Source organism: Tauraco erythrolophus, chromosome 9 (genome assembly GCF_009769465.1).
Source record: "Tauraco erythrolophus isolate bTauEry1 chromosome 9, bTauEry1.pri, whole genome shotgun sequence".
NCBI classification, from domain to species: domain Eukaryota; kingdom Metazoa; phylum Chordata; class Aves; order Musophagiformes; family Musophagidae; genus Tauraco; species Tauraco erythrolophus.
The window spans coordinates 17958516-17974713 of NC_141473.1; the positions used below are offsets into that span (position 1 = coordinate 17958516).

At 42.0% G+C, this 16198-nt stretch overlaps 1 protein-coding gene across 1 annotated transcript in view; it reads left to right on the plus strand.

The window, feature by feature from the left end:
* Positions 1–8655: 8655 nt before the first annotated feature.
* Positions 8656–16198, plus strand: part of BTAF1 (B-TFIID TATA-box binding protein associated factor 1) — a 46726-nt gene continuing 39183 nt past the window's right edge. Inside the window, exon 1 of the mRNA XM_086616916.1 lies at positions 8656–8715. Within this exon, the coding sequence (XP_086473042.1) occupies positions 8702–8715 (14 nt within the window). The 5' untranslated portion in view covers positions 8656–8701. The remainder of the gene's footprint in view (positions 8716–16198) is intronic.

Consider the following 16198-nt stretch of genomic DNA (forward strand, 5'->3'; position numbering starts at 1 on the left):
TCAGTTCCTGCAGGACTGTTGGAGGGTTTAAATACAAACAGTCAGATGGTGTAATTCCTGTTATCTGACGAAACATCACTTTCATAACTGTTGGATTCCTCTTTTCAAGCAAAATTAATAGAAAGTGTATTTCCACAAACGGCTTTGAGATGACGATATGAAAATAGCTCAAGTTGGTTTTGTTTATTTATTTATTTAAATTTAGGATAAGGCTTTCTGCCCTATTGTTCCTAATGGAATTAGGCAGAGCTAAACCCACATAGTACATTACAAACTGTTACTGACATTTATCTCAAATTCCGCAGCTGAGTCATCACTGCATATTCGCATTTGTAGTATTCAAATACTAATTGATCCACACGGTGGAGAATAAAATTAAAGGAAATAAAATGCTTCTTGTTTTTTAACTGAATATTATATTACAGTGGCACTCATTAAAAAAAAAAATCACACAAAAAAACCCCAACACTTTTATTTATTTCACAGTTCTACAAAAATGTCATAAAATCCTGCTGGCCTCTTTGGTGTATGTTCTCAGCAAACCTAGAAATAGCTGCTGTTCTATCACAGAGCAATAAAAAGCAAGACTTGGATGGACAGTGTTGGTTTCCCACTGCCCTGAGCGTGAAATCTTGAAGAAAAACACAAGGATACAGAAAATCCAGAGGTAGCACAAAATTACTTGAAGGAATTTTCTATGAGTTTTAATATATATAGCTATTGAACTCTGAACTCACAGAAAACAACTTTCTCTGTTGCTGTCCTGAAGTCATGATTTAATTGGAGGCCTGATTTTTATTGGGTGGTGAAGCCACGGAGCCGGCCAGGTCACCCTGAGGTATGATCATACTGAGTCATGGAAACATTCAGGTGGTTCCTGGAAAGTGCTGGGAGAAAGTTTGGATGAGCTCTGTGCAGAAGAAGGCTGACTCCCAAGAAGGGCTTGGGAAAAAGTGTTGTCAGCTCCAGCAGAAAACTACAACACAGGGATACAACTCAGTCTATATGTAGAAACCCGTGTTACACGTGCAGCTAATTTATTTTTGTGTGTGAAGAATAAAGTTATCTAAAAAGGGCTCAAAAGGATTGCACGTGACTGTTTTTCTCTCAGCTGGGGCAAAAGGTAACCTACAAGGAGGCCTAAGTACAATCAGGATTCTTTCCTGTTTGTTTGCATCTAAAGTAACTGCTAGCAAGCTGCAGGCTTTTTTTCATGTGCAAAAGTGATCAACGATGTGTTAACGATTCAAATTTGGGGTTCACTGCTACCACCAGTGTGCCAGGACCTGCAGTTAAATGACCTGAGTGTGAGCTTCTGAAGATTAGTTCCTTCTTAAGATGACTCACAGGGGGCATCCAGAAGTGCAGACACCCAAATGTCTTTTGTGGTTTACAATCTGCTCAGTCCTGGGGAAAGAAGGAATGCGTTCCCCATCTGGGGTTCAGCAAGAGGATATGAATCCCTGGCGGCTGTGAATCGCAGTTTATTTAAAACATGGGTGCAAACACAAAGCAATAGTTTCCGTGCTGTTATCAACCACTAGTGTTTGCTTCCTCTCCAGGCTGACTCTTATTTGCTCCAGTTGTCAGTGGACCATGCTTTACTGGTTCCAGTGAACAGCAATTGCCAAATCTGCAGATCCCTTTCTTCTTCTTGTGGGCAGTCAGAAAAAAACAGATGACAAAAAAGGAACCAGGCGAGGAGGCAACCTGGTTCTCCTTTCCCCTGAGATGAGAAGGGGGGTGAAGGACAGGAAAAAAAAAAAAAAAATTTTGAAAAGAGAAAAATGAAGAGAGGAGGGAAAAGGAAAATGTAAATGTCAGGAGGAGAAACTTATCAGTGTGAGGGAAGAAATGTGCAAGAGATGTATGTGTAAAGCTGGTGAAAGATTACTGGGTATAAAAAGAGGGCACATGCTGGAGGAGGAGTTCCTGGCAACTTCTTATCTGGGTCTTCTAAGCTGTGCCTGTGGCTCTGTGAGCACCATGCTGATGCAAATAACAGTTATCAAAAAAATACAGGAACATTCAGATCTCTAATCCTGCAATAGAGTCATGTGGGAGCTTAAAACTAATTAAAGCTTCTCTTTAAGCTTTAAATCTAGTCTATATGTAGTATAATATCCCGAAGACATTCCCTCCAGAATCCAATGAGAATTTCAGACAATCGAGTGAGAAAATGCTCCACAAATCCGTTTCACGCATTGAAAGCAAGCTAGTTTTTACTGGATATCAGGAATCCCATCATTTGAGGAATCTGAGAATCAAACCCTGAGAATTTGTTTATTACAAATACCTGTCTTATTGCACACTTTCAGTATCGAAACACACTATAATGTTGCTATTACTGCACCCATGACAAAAAATTTACAGTTATGAATTAGTTAAAGTGTAACAAACAAATCTGAAGTAACTTCCTCTGTAAGAAGTAAAACAGGCAAGTCAATGCAAAGTCATACCGAAAGCAGCAGGCGTTTTCTTCCTTTGTGAGGAGCGGTCAGGACTGAATGTTCCACAAAGGAAGATGAAAGAGCCCCCAAGATAGATAAACTTAAAAGTTGACACAGATGAGGATGATCATCATGCAGTTCTTCTAACATAAACAGAGAGAAGTTGTTACTGTGCAAGTTATACTACCAAACAAAAGTCTATACAGCAAAATTAACCCTTTAAGGAGAAGATAAGCTATTGTTAATACCTTTTAATCATGCTTCAATCCATCTTTGGGGTGTATTCAGATGCTCAGGGATGCACATAGTAAATAGAAGAAAAAAAGTATAAACTGGCAATGCAAAGGGAATGCTACAGCTGATTCATCCCTGTCTGCACACCCAAGATGAAAAATGAGACCACCATATCCTGGTATCTACATAATGTTGGAGTTATTTAATAGCAATTCTGGTACGTGGTGAATGGGAAATTCTGATTTTCGAAAGTTAAACACCAGAAATCTTTAATAGGCCTAAAATATATTCTGAGAAACAGTGTTTACAAATTAAAAGGAAAACATTAATTGTTTTCTATCATTTAATATATTGGTTATAATAAAATAGAGAGAGAGCAAAGGATATGTTCACCCAACTTGTTTTTAACCTAATTTAAACTCATTAACTGTAGCAGAACTTGTGATGATGGCCACAGATTAGCCTTCTTTTCTATCTTTGAAAAGCAACAGCTTTTGGAAAGAGCTGGACTAAATGTGAAACCTCTGGCCCTGTTTATTCAGCATTATAGTGTGTTTCTGAATCCTTATGTCCCTGATGACAGAGGTGCTTTTCTATTTATGCTCTTTGTATTCAGTTTGTGCACACTGGAATTATATGAACTTTTTTTTTTTTTTTCTGCACGGGCTAATGTCCCTCTTGCCTTAGTTCATGAAAAAAAGAACAATCTGACTACCGAAATTAAATAAAGAAAAAAAAAATTACAGCCACACAAGCTTAAATAACAGAAGAACTTAATAAGGTCTCTACTTGTTTCTCTCATGTTATTTTCATGTTGCATTTTTCCACAGGCCTAAGTAGAAAGACCTGCAGATTTATAGGAAGAGTTTGACCTCATTATTTCCATTTCTCTTTGTCTCTATCTGTGGTTCATTTTTGCCTGTTACTTTGATGCAAAAAAAACCCACTTAGGTGCTTGACAGGAGCTTTTCTCCCCTTCGGTCTTCTTTCTGGATATGAAATATTAAATTCTTTCTTATACATGTGCGTATGTATACATAAATGTATGTATATGTGCATTATAAATATACATAAAAATTTCTGTATATAGATGGAGATCTCTGCTGTCCTAAATGTCAGGGATGTATCAGGTATGAAGGTGCAATCGTCCGTGTGAGTTACTATTGTTAATCTCCTAATACTTCAGAGTTCGTAAGCTAGATTTAGTGGACACACATATACTTCAGTCACTTTCTTGACAAAGGAAGTGGTATAGTTACTAATAACACCCTGCAGAGAGAGATAAAAAGAGAGGATCTAAATGTAAACATAAAAGTTAATTTGGAAAAGAGAACAACTATATGAAATGGATAGATTACACTATTTCCTAGAAAACATGCCAGATGAACTATAAACTAGCCAAACTATAAATTATTTCTTTAAATCAGGAGTGTGGATAACAGCTAGACAAAACTAAGGAATTTCCAGTTTTTATACAAAAAGTACGTCCAAAGAATATCAGTAATTTAAACCTTCTGTTATAAAACCTGCTGTAATAACAGCTGTAATTTAACATTCTCTTATAACCATCTGTTATAAAACAGGGTGGAAAGAAGAGCTGAGTTACAAAATGAGAAGTTTGAGATCATGGAACTGCATGCTGGAGAAATTACAGACCATTGCTAACAAAACCAAGGTTGTGGTACAAGGCTGTATTATGAAAATAATCTTTTTTACCAGATTAGGAGCTACCAAATGCTACACCTACAGTTACAGAGAGGTTGGTGTGATCCTAAGCAATACAAATCTACAAACAGGAAAAACTAACTGGAAAATAAAACTAGAAGACTAGAACATGTAGTAGATTACGGTATGAGAGGTCTAATCAAGAGAGACGCCACCAGGAAAACTGTGCCACCATCATCTACTGTTTGCACAGCTGTAGCACTTGGAGATTGCACCACTTTTTCCCTAGGCTCTGTAGGCATACACAGCAAGTAAGAGAGCTGCAGTTGCTATGAATCTGCAGACTAAGCAATAAGAGTTCACAGGTGGACACAGTTGGCAGAAGGAGGAAAACAAAATAAAAATAATTGACATCAGTGCAGGAAGTAACGATACTAACATACCAACTGACTGGAAATTATTGAGTTTTATCTAATTTAGAAACAGGTTTGAGAGAGTGTACTGGCACACAGCAGATTTGCAGGGGGGATTATTTTAAAATCCGAGAAAAGAGGAGAAAATGTATGGCTACTCCTTGAAAAATGGGTCAAAGGACAACAAATATGCAGAAAGATTGTTATGACTTATGGAGCAGGTGAACAGATGCACGGACAAAGAAGAATTGATTTTCACAGGGTGTAGGAAAAGGATTGAGCAGAAGATACAGGTGAACAATTAAGTAATGATGTGCTTTACATAAGCATCACATTGAAACACAAAAACATATGGTGTGAAACTTGAATGAATTGTGTTTCAGTCCACAATGACTGCTATTAGGTAAATATTTATTATAGATCTGTTATTTACAGATCATTTTTTCTGTCTTTTGCAGATTGTTTTGCTTGGACTGCAGCTTATCACCATTTCAGGAAGTACTCAGTGCATAAAACCCATCACCAACATTTTTCCTGCATGTATTTTTGTCAGGTAGGAAAAACCCTATGGCACTGCTCAAAACAAATTTTATTGGATGTTTAACGGGCACACTGCCTTGGCTGCTATTAATACAACGCACAAAATGTTTTTAAGGAACCTAAGAGGAAACAGAGTGTTAGAATTAGAAATAGCACCTGAGAGTAATTTCAATAATGCCCACAGCAGGACAGGATGGTTGATGATTCCTGGCTGAACAAATGCAGAAATATTATCAGGGATGTTTGCTGTACATCTCTGTCAACAGCATCTAACATGCAAGAAAAATATAACCACCCACAGCCTGCTCCTTGCTGCTCCCTACCCCAACTCTCTGCCGTTCCTTCCCATCACATGGCTGAACAGCAGGCACCCTATCGTGTGAAAACGTACCCACAGGGGACAGGAGTAGAGGTGTGCCTTGGATCGTGGGTCAGGGACCCAGGCAGATGCACCTGTAGCACACGATGGCATAAAGGAGGCTGCGTGTAGTTTTGGAGTACTTCAGTAAGAGGCTCCTGGCCTCCAACTAAACCCACTGTATTTTTTCACATATTCTACTACAGGAGGCATCTTGAGCTACCTAAAGGTAGTTACAACATCAGAGTCACGACAGGGGAGAGAAAAGGCATTATCGGGGTCATTGAGCGTAGCCCTGTGACAAAAACCATCTCTACTACTGAAAATGAAGTCTGTGGTTTGCTCTGGCCACATGCTGTGGTGCAGAGGCCTTGGGCTGACTCATATTTAGCTGGTTGCCCATGTTTAGCCTGTGTGCAGGGCTATACAACAGCCAGCTGTTCTACTACCTAGGGACCTCTCCTCACTTGGGGAAGGGAATCAGGAAAAGGAAGGAAGACTCGTGGGTTTGAGATAAGAACTATTTAATAATTGAAATAAAATAAAATGGAAAATAATAATGATAATAATGTATACAGAAAAGTGGTGTATGGTGCAACTGCTCACCACCCCTTGACCAATTATCCAGCCAGCTAGTGATCCCAGAGCAGGAAAATCCCAAAACCACTATCCTGGAAGAGAGAAAGAGCAGGCCTCGGGAGCAGAATGACAGGCAAGACCCTCCAGGGATGGCGACCATTAAGAAATCTTTGCAGTTTATAGTGAGCACAACGTTACATGGTATGGAATATCCATCAGTCAATTTAGGTGTCAATCACCCTGGCCATGCTCCCCCCAAGATCTTGGACATCTGGGTCATTAGCAAAAACAAGGTGAAAAGTCTTTCATCACTAGGGATAGTGATGAAATCCTCTCCTGTGGGAGGGACCCCACGCTGGAGCAGGGGAGCAGTGTGAGGAGTTCTCCCCTGGAGGAGGAGGAAACAACATGTGAGGAACTGACCACAGTCCCCATTCCCCATGCTCCTCCACTGCTGGGCAGGGAGGATGTACAGAAAATCAGGAGTAAAGTTGTGCCTGGGAAGAAGGGAGGGGTGGAGGGAAAGTGGTTTTAAGATTTTTTTTTATTTTCTCATTATCCTACACTGATTTAATTGGTAATAAATTAAATTAATTTCCCCAAGTCAAGTCTTGTTATGCCCATGACAGTAATTGGTGAGTGATCTCTCCCTGTCCTTATCTAGACCCACGAGCCTTTTGTTGTATTTTCTCACCCCCGTCCAGCTGAGGAGGGGCAGTGATAGGGCAGCTTTGGTGGGCACCTGGGTCAACCCACCGCGCTGGACCACATGGATATTAATAGACTGAGGTATTATGTAGCAGTGTCTTGTTTACAGAACTATAGAACAGCAGTGAACACGCAGACAGCGTTAGTATGTCTGTTTGGAATACACATGCGCTAGTGGGGAATGCATGAGCAAACCCATACATGAGGAGTTAACTACTACAGGGAATGGCAAACCACCCAGTAGAAAGGTCAGGGGTGAGCAGAAATCCCTATAGAAAGGTTTGATATGAAATAAGCACCGCAATGGGCTTTAAAGGAAAACCTTATCACACAGGATTATGCATATTCATGTGTTTATGCATCACTTACAGGAAAGAATAATCTATTATTGTGTTTTCAACTTATCAGATGAAAGGTTATGCACGTCAGCTAAGTTTACGTCCCTGTCTGGGATCATTAATTTACACGATTAGTTGAAGGCCAGTTTCTTAATTTGTATTTCTCTGGATGCGATCGAAGCTGCTGGCATGCACGCGAAGAGCTTGGGTCTTCCTTCCACAGGAATTCAGCGGAACTGCGCCCAGCCGCCCGGGGCACACGCCCGGCAGAAGACACCGCCGGGTGGGACCCTGGGGATCTGTACGCCCCGTTCAGCTCTACAGGCGGCGCGGAGCGCGGCAGAACGGCGCGGCAGGACGGCTGGCTGCCTCCCTGACGCACACGGCAGGAAGTGGAAGGGACGGCGGCCGCTGACAGAGCCGCCGCGACTGGGCCCCGCTCCGCGGGGAGCGGCTCAGATGCCCCCTCGCTGCCTGGAGGGGCTGGTGCCAGTTAACAAACCCTTGTCAGACCACGACCCGCCCCGGGCGCCCATCTCCCTACAGGCCGACGGCCGCCCGGGACGGCCGCGCTGTCAGCCCCGCGGCCGCCGGCGCGGCGTCCCAGCGCGAGGGGCGCGGCCCCGCGCGCACTGCACGCCGGGAGCCGTAGTCTCCGCGGGCCGAGCGGCCGCGCCGCGGCACCGGGCGCGAGCAGCGGGGCAGCGCACCTCTGCGGGTGGGGAGCGCGGCGGGAGCTCGCCCAGTTCCCGGCCGCCCTTTCCTGCCACGCTGGAGGGGAAGAAGCACCAGCGCCCGGTGGATTGGAAAGAAAACGAGTGCACTTCGCGTTCTCGTGGCCCCCTCTCCCCTCAGGATGAGGGACTGGGGCGCTCTCCTTTGAGCCTCCCCCCCGATGCGTGCAGATGGTACGCCCCGCCCGAGGCCAGCACCTCTCCCGCCCCCGGCCGGCTCGGCAGGCTCCATGGCCGGTCTTGCTCAGTCCGGGCGCTGCGTGCGCCCGCCCTCCTTGCCCTTAGAAGCGCTCTTCCCATTGGCTGCGGCCGGGCTCTCTTGCCAATCAGGAAGCGGCTATCATGGAGGAAGGCAATAAATACAAGATGGCTGCTCGTATAAAACCAGGCATTGGGCTTCGCCCCGGCGATGGGGGAATAGAGGCTTTAACTCGCGCTCCGAGGGTTGTGCACCGCTCCCGCCCGCGCCGCTGCTGCCCCCCCGGGGGGAGCGAGACTCTGACTCTCGTCGGCCACAGCTGCGCGCAGCCGCTCCCCGCGGATCACCGACGGGCCCGGGGCCGGGTGCGGCGCCCGAGAGGCCTGAGCTAGGCCCTGCGCCTTCCGCCCGGGGAGCACGGCGCCGGCCCCCCCGCCTGCTGTCCCGCCGCTCGCCTCCAGCGAGGCCCAGCTCCGGGTGGCCATGGCTGTCTCCAGGTCGGTAGGAGCCGGGAATGGTGGGGGAAGGAGGGCTGGCAGCGGCAGCCCGGAGACCCCGGCCCTCTGTCTGGCCTGGCCGCGGGGGCGAAAAGGGGTGCCCGGGTTCCACCCCTCTCGTCTCGGGAGCCCGCGGAGGCCTCGCCGGGGCCTCCGCGCTCCTCGGCGGCGTGGGCCGCCTCGGTGGGGTTTGGGGGTGGCTGCGCGCTCCGGCGGCAGGGTTTGCTTCCTGGCCTGGGGTGGCTGCCGTGCCTGGCGCGCAGGGGAGCCCCTTCCCTTCCTCAGGCCGCAGGGGCTCTGCCTGGAGCGTCTCGGGCTTCCTCTGAATTCGACACCGCCGCTGTGTTGGCCAGTCCTTCCTCGGTTTAAACGGCTAGGGAACTGGAGGTAACGATACCGGGTCAAAAACTGGCAAGAAATCGTGTTGCCTTTCAAAGCCCTTAGTTGTAAAGTAACCGAAATAAAACAAGCTTCCGTGGAGAAAAGTGATTAGTGTGTCCTGGCTCTGCCTCAAGATGTTGGGTAGTATCTGCTTACACACATGTGCGCTGGGGTGTGCCAGCGTTTAAAGTATTCACAGATAGAGAGGTATGTCTTAATAGAGCTGTCCTATAAAAAATGCTGAGCACAAATTCCTGCCGTCTTTTTTTCTGTGAGAAGTGGGCATGTTAAGCTTCCTAACAGGTTAGTTGAAACCATAAATTCAAATTAACCTTGTGATAGACTAGTCTCAAGTCACCTGGTAGTAGTATCTCTGTACTTTGAAGTGCTGTAACAAAAGTAAATTCTTTCTCTGAAGCTGTGTATGAGTGAGTTTACAATTCTATGTAGCTAAGTAAAAGTGTGCACACTTGTCATGGAAATCCATTATTAATCAAAATTTATAGCAGCAGTATACCTTTTAGGTCTTCTAGTAGCAGGTGTTTTAGTTTGAGCTTTGTAGTTTCTACACAGTATCCCTTTATCTTACTATACTCTTATTTTGTCAACTTGTTATGTATTAGGGTGGGTTGTTTTTCTTAAGCTGTCCATAAGAACCTGAAAACAGTAAGGATTGCTGGAACAAGACTACTATGTACGTTAAAATACTACTGTAAGCCATCATGTAAAATAGAGTAATATTCTAATTGCCTTAGGTCTGAGGCAATCTCCTTAAATAATGTGCTAATGTACATGTGATATGGGTGCTAACTGGAATATCAAGATACAGTTTTTCAGCTGTATGCTGAGGTAGTGTCTACTGTAAAGATTGGTTTCAAATTCAGTTACCAGTATTTCTGTAAAACCACATAGCTTTAGTGAAAACCAGCAGTGCTCTATGCAAAGATTTAGTTAACACCTATTTGGTCTGGTCACTGACAGGAAAAAAGTCTGGTTTGGATAAGGGTCATTCTTAAGCGTCAGCATGGAGCACTAAAAAAGTTAGTGTGTTAATAATGTCACATGTGCTACACTGCTTCAAAGTACAGCTTTGAGATCAAAATGTTACACAAGCTGAACATAAGGTGTAGAACTTTAATAAAGGTGCTTGTGAGTTGGTGTAGAATTGTTTCAATTCCATATGTAAATTATGTAAAAGTAGTACATGTTTTGGAATGCTGTAACATCTTGGTTATTCCTGGAGAACTCCAATGTTTCTATAATTGTCAGAAGTGATACTTTGTAAATTTGGCCTCATGCATGTTCTTTAATAGATACAGCAAAACCCGCCCATATCCCTTTGGAGTTACATAGCAACTTTTGACAAATGAACACTTCAGCTGATGGGCCATAGGGACACTGATGATGTAATGTCAGTGTTGCTTTTGTGAACAAAAGAAATCTTGTCTTCACCTTTTACTTCAGAACATTGAATTTGTAAGGTACTTTCGTTTCAGACATATTACAAGTATTTGGCTTGTAGACTTACCTTTCTGTAGAGGGTGTGGTTGTTCCGGCTCCATTTAATTGTAGAGATCTGCACTTTTCCTCTAGGTAGTTACAGTCATATTTTGTATTTTCGAAGGACCAATTTAATACTTCATTGTTGAATGATTCCAGCTATGCAGGTGTGGGGAGTGAGGGAGAAGTCGCTTCAAATTAATCTTTCTCCAAGGACCATAGTCTTCGCTGAGTGCATACCAAACGTTGATATTAACAAAAAACTTCATTAGGGTTAGTTCTGTATTAGTACCATATTTTGAAAAATAACTATTTCTAGAGATGAGTGGAGGGGTGTTTTAACATTCTCAAAACAGTAAATTATCAAGTGATGGTCTTCCCAGTAAAGTTTAGTTTCTGCGGTTTGGGGAATTGGAAGCCTTTCTCAAAACCCTAGTCTGATCAGGAAGATCTAAAGTATAGGGAATGCTTGGAAATACTTGAAAATTAGATTGAGAATTTGCAGGTTGCTATTAATAAGGTCATCTTAAAAATAATTGTCACTCACTTGTAATCTATTGACAGGAGAGATTCTGATGTTTTATTCTGCATTATATGTATACATGCTTGTTTTACCAGATTCAGCTGTTACGTGGACTGAAGACCTACTTCTATAAAACACTTCTGTGATGGTACACTACAAAACAGACCTAAAAGCAGAACAGTAAATCCCTCATACCAAAAGATGTTGCAGAACAGTTGCTTCATATATGCTCATCTCTTTGGTAGTTTATGCTGAAAAGACTAACTAATGAATACCATCATCCTCCAGAAGTATGTTTAGGGGGGTGGGAAGGTCAGTGTTCTTTCTGTGAATGCGCAAGCTAATTTGGTAGGCTTTATCTCCTGTCTCTAGTCTCAAAAGTATACATGAAGTAGCATAATGTTTGCATAGCTAATAAAAGTAATTCATGATAGTGGAACTGAGAAATAAAAAAGGAAGTGAAAAGTTTTGCTTCAGCTTCGTTGGTACAAAGTATATGTTCCAAATGAATAAATGCGATGGCTCACTAGTCATCGTCTGGGATACTTTAGATGAAAAAGTAATACTTGCAATTTATAGAAAATGACAATACTCATAGATTATTCAGGGTGGTTGAGTTTTAGTACATATTGAAAGGGACTATCAACACTTCATTATCTACTAAAACTTTTTTCAGGGTTTCTTTAATGTGTTCAAAAGCACCTCATGTGTCACTATTCCAACACCAAGGCTGTTAATGGCTTGCTTGTATTTTTGAGGGCCTTCACAGTACAAAAGAGAACAGATACGCTTTTAAAATGTGATGAAATGCATGAAGCTGGTAAGATGCATTAAAAATAAACAGTTTAATTTTAATAGGTATATCTTTAAGTTCACCCTGAAATACCTTCTTAAAGACAACCTCTTCAGGGTAATTTTAGGACACTCCCTTAAGCAAGTATGGGAGAGCATTGCAAGCCATTCTTGATTTGATCCATGTAATTGAAAACTCTAGATACCAGTATCAAAGTGTTTTTGTTTACTTGTTTGTGTATAACTGGTAATATGTATGTTAGGAACCTAGTTTTCATTTCAAAATAAATAATAATGTCAGAAGGCTATGATAGTAAAGCTCCTGGAAGATAAGTGGGCCTCATATGTTGCTCCTTGCTGTTGAGGTGTTGGGCTCTGACTTCTCAAGAACAAATGGCTGCACTGGCTGGCATCATTACTAATGTAACATTTCAAGTTTGATACTGTGTCAGTGGGAGGCTGAAGTTTTTACAAGATAGCAGAATTATCAAAAATCTTTTGTAAATCCTGTGTACCTTTTAGAAATGTTATTTTTGGGCTTATCAGAAGCTTCCTAAAGAGAGAATTCGGCTTTCAGCTTGTTTGGAAGCTATGACTTCATGGTTGCTCTTGCGTGAAAAGCAAGAGTTAAAGCAAACAAGAAGTATGTTTTTGCTACTACTGAAAGGCCTGTGTCTGTACCATCAGAGTAGGTAGGTCTCCCACCAACGCGATTACAGGAGTTCTGACTCAAAGGGCGGGAAAAAATAGCATGACACTTATCTTGTTAATGGAGATTAACTCAAAGGCTGGAACAGTGGACTGCCTTCCCTGTTGCTGTTTGTGGGAGGGAGTGCCCACTCAGTTGTGGGGAGGGGGGAACCAGAAGTAGCACGTACACTACTACCCAAATGAGATTGAACTCTAAAATTTCTTAGTCTCCTAACAGGCCGAAATGAAAGTTGAAAGTTAGGATTGCACTCTGGTAAGAATTCTAACCTGCTCCAGCAGCTAAAACAGCAATTCTCACCAAGGCGTTTCCTTATATCACTCGCTAATACACTTATATTTGTACACGTTTACAGTTTTCTTATTTCCTGTTCTTTCTCATAGTTTTTGTAATGTGATTGTCATATGTTTGGGCTGCATTGTTGGATGTAGATGCCTATGTAATAGTTCACAAATAAAACTTGTACAGCCTAGTGCAATGGATCATATTATATGAAATATACATTCCATATGGAATGAATTACACTAATTTTAGCATTCAGTTGGCTTCCGTATGCAGTATGGACTAGTGTGTTGACAGAGCTCTTGTTTAATTCCGGGTGTCCTTTCCACTGCTTTGTGGGAAACGAAGATTTATCTGTTGTCCACAGCCCCACCTTCATAACTATTTATTCCCTGGTCTCTCACCTATGAGAATTAAAATCACAATCCGTTCTTTATATGTATCATCACACTTTTTTGTGTGAATTCTGTTCAGTGATATTTTGCTTGCTGATCACATATGTGAAAGTTGTTTACTTGATTATTTAACAGTTTATATGTGCTTTAGTGTAAGGGCTTGATCTTGAGCTGTGAAGCTGACCAAGCTGGGATTTGACCAAATAATGAAACACCACCCTGAACAAAGGATTATCAGGTCACACAAGAAAAGCTAAGGCATCTCCATTAGAACTCGGGTTGAATTTCACAGAGAGTGTCAACCCTTGCCAAGTCTAAATTTTAATTTAGTGATGTTTACTAGGTTTCTGGGCTATTTCTGCACTAAAAAATAGTGCCTTGGAGGAAGCTTTTGGGTGTTGAAATACAATTTGTACTGTAAACTCCTAAGAGTATTCCCTTGCCTTCTGATGGGTGCCAACTAGCAGTTTTCCAAAGAGCTGTAGGCAGAGTTTGACATTAGAGTGTTCCAGAGACTACACCACTAAGGTTTTTTTGTACAGTCACACAATTTTAATGGGTTGGAGGATATGCTAGCATAATTATGAGCTGTACCAGTTGGCCTTTACTGTCAGAGACTGCTCCCTGGCCAGTTAAAAGTATTGGCACACACAGAGATGTAGAGTCCAAACAGATCACTTCATTGGCAGCAATAATCAGTTCACTGCCCTTTTCAAGCCTTAACTCATTGAAATCAGCAAACTGGAAGTTTCCTTCTTGGGAACCCAATCTAGTCAGAATGCTTACACTGGGCTAATAAAGATCCTCATACAATTCAGCTGCTTATGTCTTCTTTTGAAAACACTTTGAAGATACTGTTCATAACCTGTGTATCTTGACCTGATCATTAACTATCCTGCTACTAGCTTTCTAATGCCTCTATTGCTGAAGGGCTTTCAAATACACATTATCCAGTTTCCACAGGAGTGCCATAAGGTTCACTTTAAATATTATGATAACCGTCCCTCCAAATGGAGATCAGCTCTCTGTTTGGAGACTTACCTTTAGGCAGCAAAGAACTGAAGTTTAGCATGAAGATCAGAACAGGTCACTTGTTACAATATTTACCTGCTGTGCCTGGATATGGTCATGTCTAACTTAGTTTAATGCTGAGTATGTGCAAGTGATTGGGAAGCCTTGACTAGAATGTGGAATCACCATGCCACCTGGAGAGTGACACTGAGTGAGTTGTGGTGGCTCTTTTGAAAGTACTTGCTGTCATGTTTGTTCTTTGTCGTTTTTAATTTGTAGTCTTTGCTGCAGTAGTGCACTGGAAGAGCAAAAGGCTTGTCATGTGTAATGACTGGGGGTCAATAATAGTTTCTATGTGCTTTTATTCACAAAACCCCCTTTAGTTAACTGAACTCAGCCTGTACGCATAATCATTCTGCATAATAATATTGATTAGAGCAATGATGTTCCCCCTTATGACAGCCAGCCTTGCTATTCTGATGAATAACAATGCAAATGAAAGTGTTTACTGATAGAATTCTTCTTGCCCAAAATCTCTAAGAGTTCATTTATTTATTTTTATTTTTAGGATTGTTAGATAAAATTGTTTGAGTGGTAGTAGTCAAGTGGTGGAAGAGTCTGGTCCAGTTTGGGCTGGCTGTTCCAGTTGGTACCCTGATCATAGACTTACTGATTATTCTTGATTATCTCACAGGTGGTGCTATTCTGAAAGTAAGAATTCAGGCTTTAGTCTTTTCAAAACTGGTGTGTTTTAATGAAATGCTCAGGGTTTGATTTGGAATATTTGTGAGGAGGATTCGCTTACCTAATATAGGTTTCTGGTGCCAGTTTTAGATGGTATAATGTCTCCTTGCTACTTCAGAATGACAAGGATCTCCTGCATCCTGTGTCATGTCTGCTGACCCTGTGTGCATGACTCATTTTGAAGCATCTCAGTTGCTACTTGATGCCTGTTTTTAAGCACCTGAAATGATGCTTTTGTGTCAGAAACGTTTCTAATGAACTGTGTCAATGTAAAAGCTCAATGTGGTATTTCTTGGAAGAAAAAATTCTTAATTTGGATGTAATGCTGTTCATAAGAACTTTGAATTGCTACTTTAACTTGTGTCTTGCTGGTACACTTCAGCAGTGATTAGAAAGCCTCAAACTTCTCAAGTGAGAAGAAAAAAAGTGTCTACCTCTTTGAACAAGTTAGTGCTTTGTAATGAGTTCATATAGCATGAGTTCACATAGAGGTGGTGTGTGGTTGCTGTCCTGTCAAGATGCAGTTGACTCAGGATTGGAAGGTGACAAAAGGATTATCTGAACCATTGCTTATGAGTTAGAAGTGAGGGACTTAATATTTTTAAGCTCTGATTGTGGCAGTTAATGTGCAGGAGTAGTAGTTTTAGAGATGTATTTCATTTTTAGCATTGGTTAGTATTTAGATATTTTGTAACAATCCATAAATCTCTTTGGTTTTCTTTTTTTTTTTCTGCCCTTAAGTACTCCCTATATTTCTCTTGTTTGCTTGTCTTCTGTATTCTTAGAACAACTTTCTGATGGCCTGTGTTGAACTCTTTCATAAAATAATTATAAGATTTATCTGCATTATAGAGCATTTCAGTCTGCCACACTGATTCAGACCTCTGTGTTACATTTGTGAACGATGTGAACCACACAGTGCTCTGCCTACAGCATTGTCTAGCCTGAGAGGCAGAACCACATGCCTTTAGAAAACTCTTAGTTCTCTTTGGCATTAACAGCTAGTTTAGAGACTGTTAGTTGGTTCTGAGAATAAAAGCCTTATCAGAACTTAGGAAATTTCTTTCCAAACCGCAGATCCTCAAAACAATTTTGTTTAGAGTTTTTAGTATTTTTTTCATTCTTAATGAAACTAAAAATGAAAAC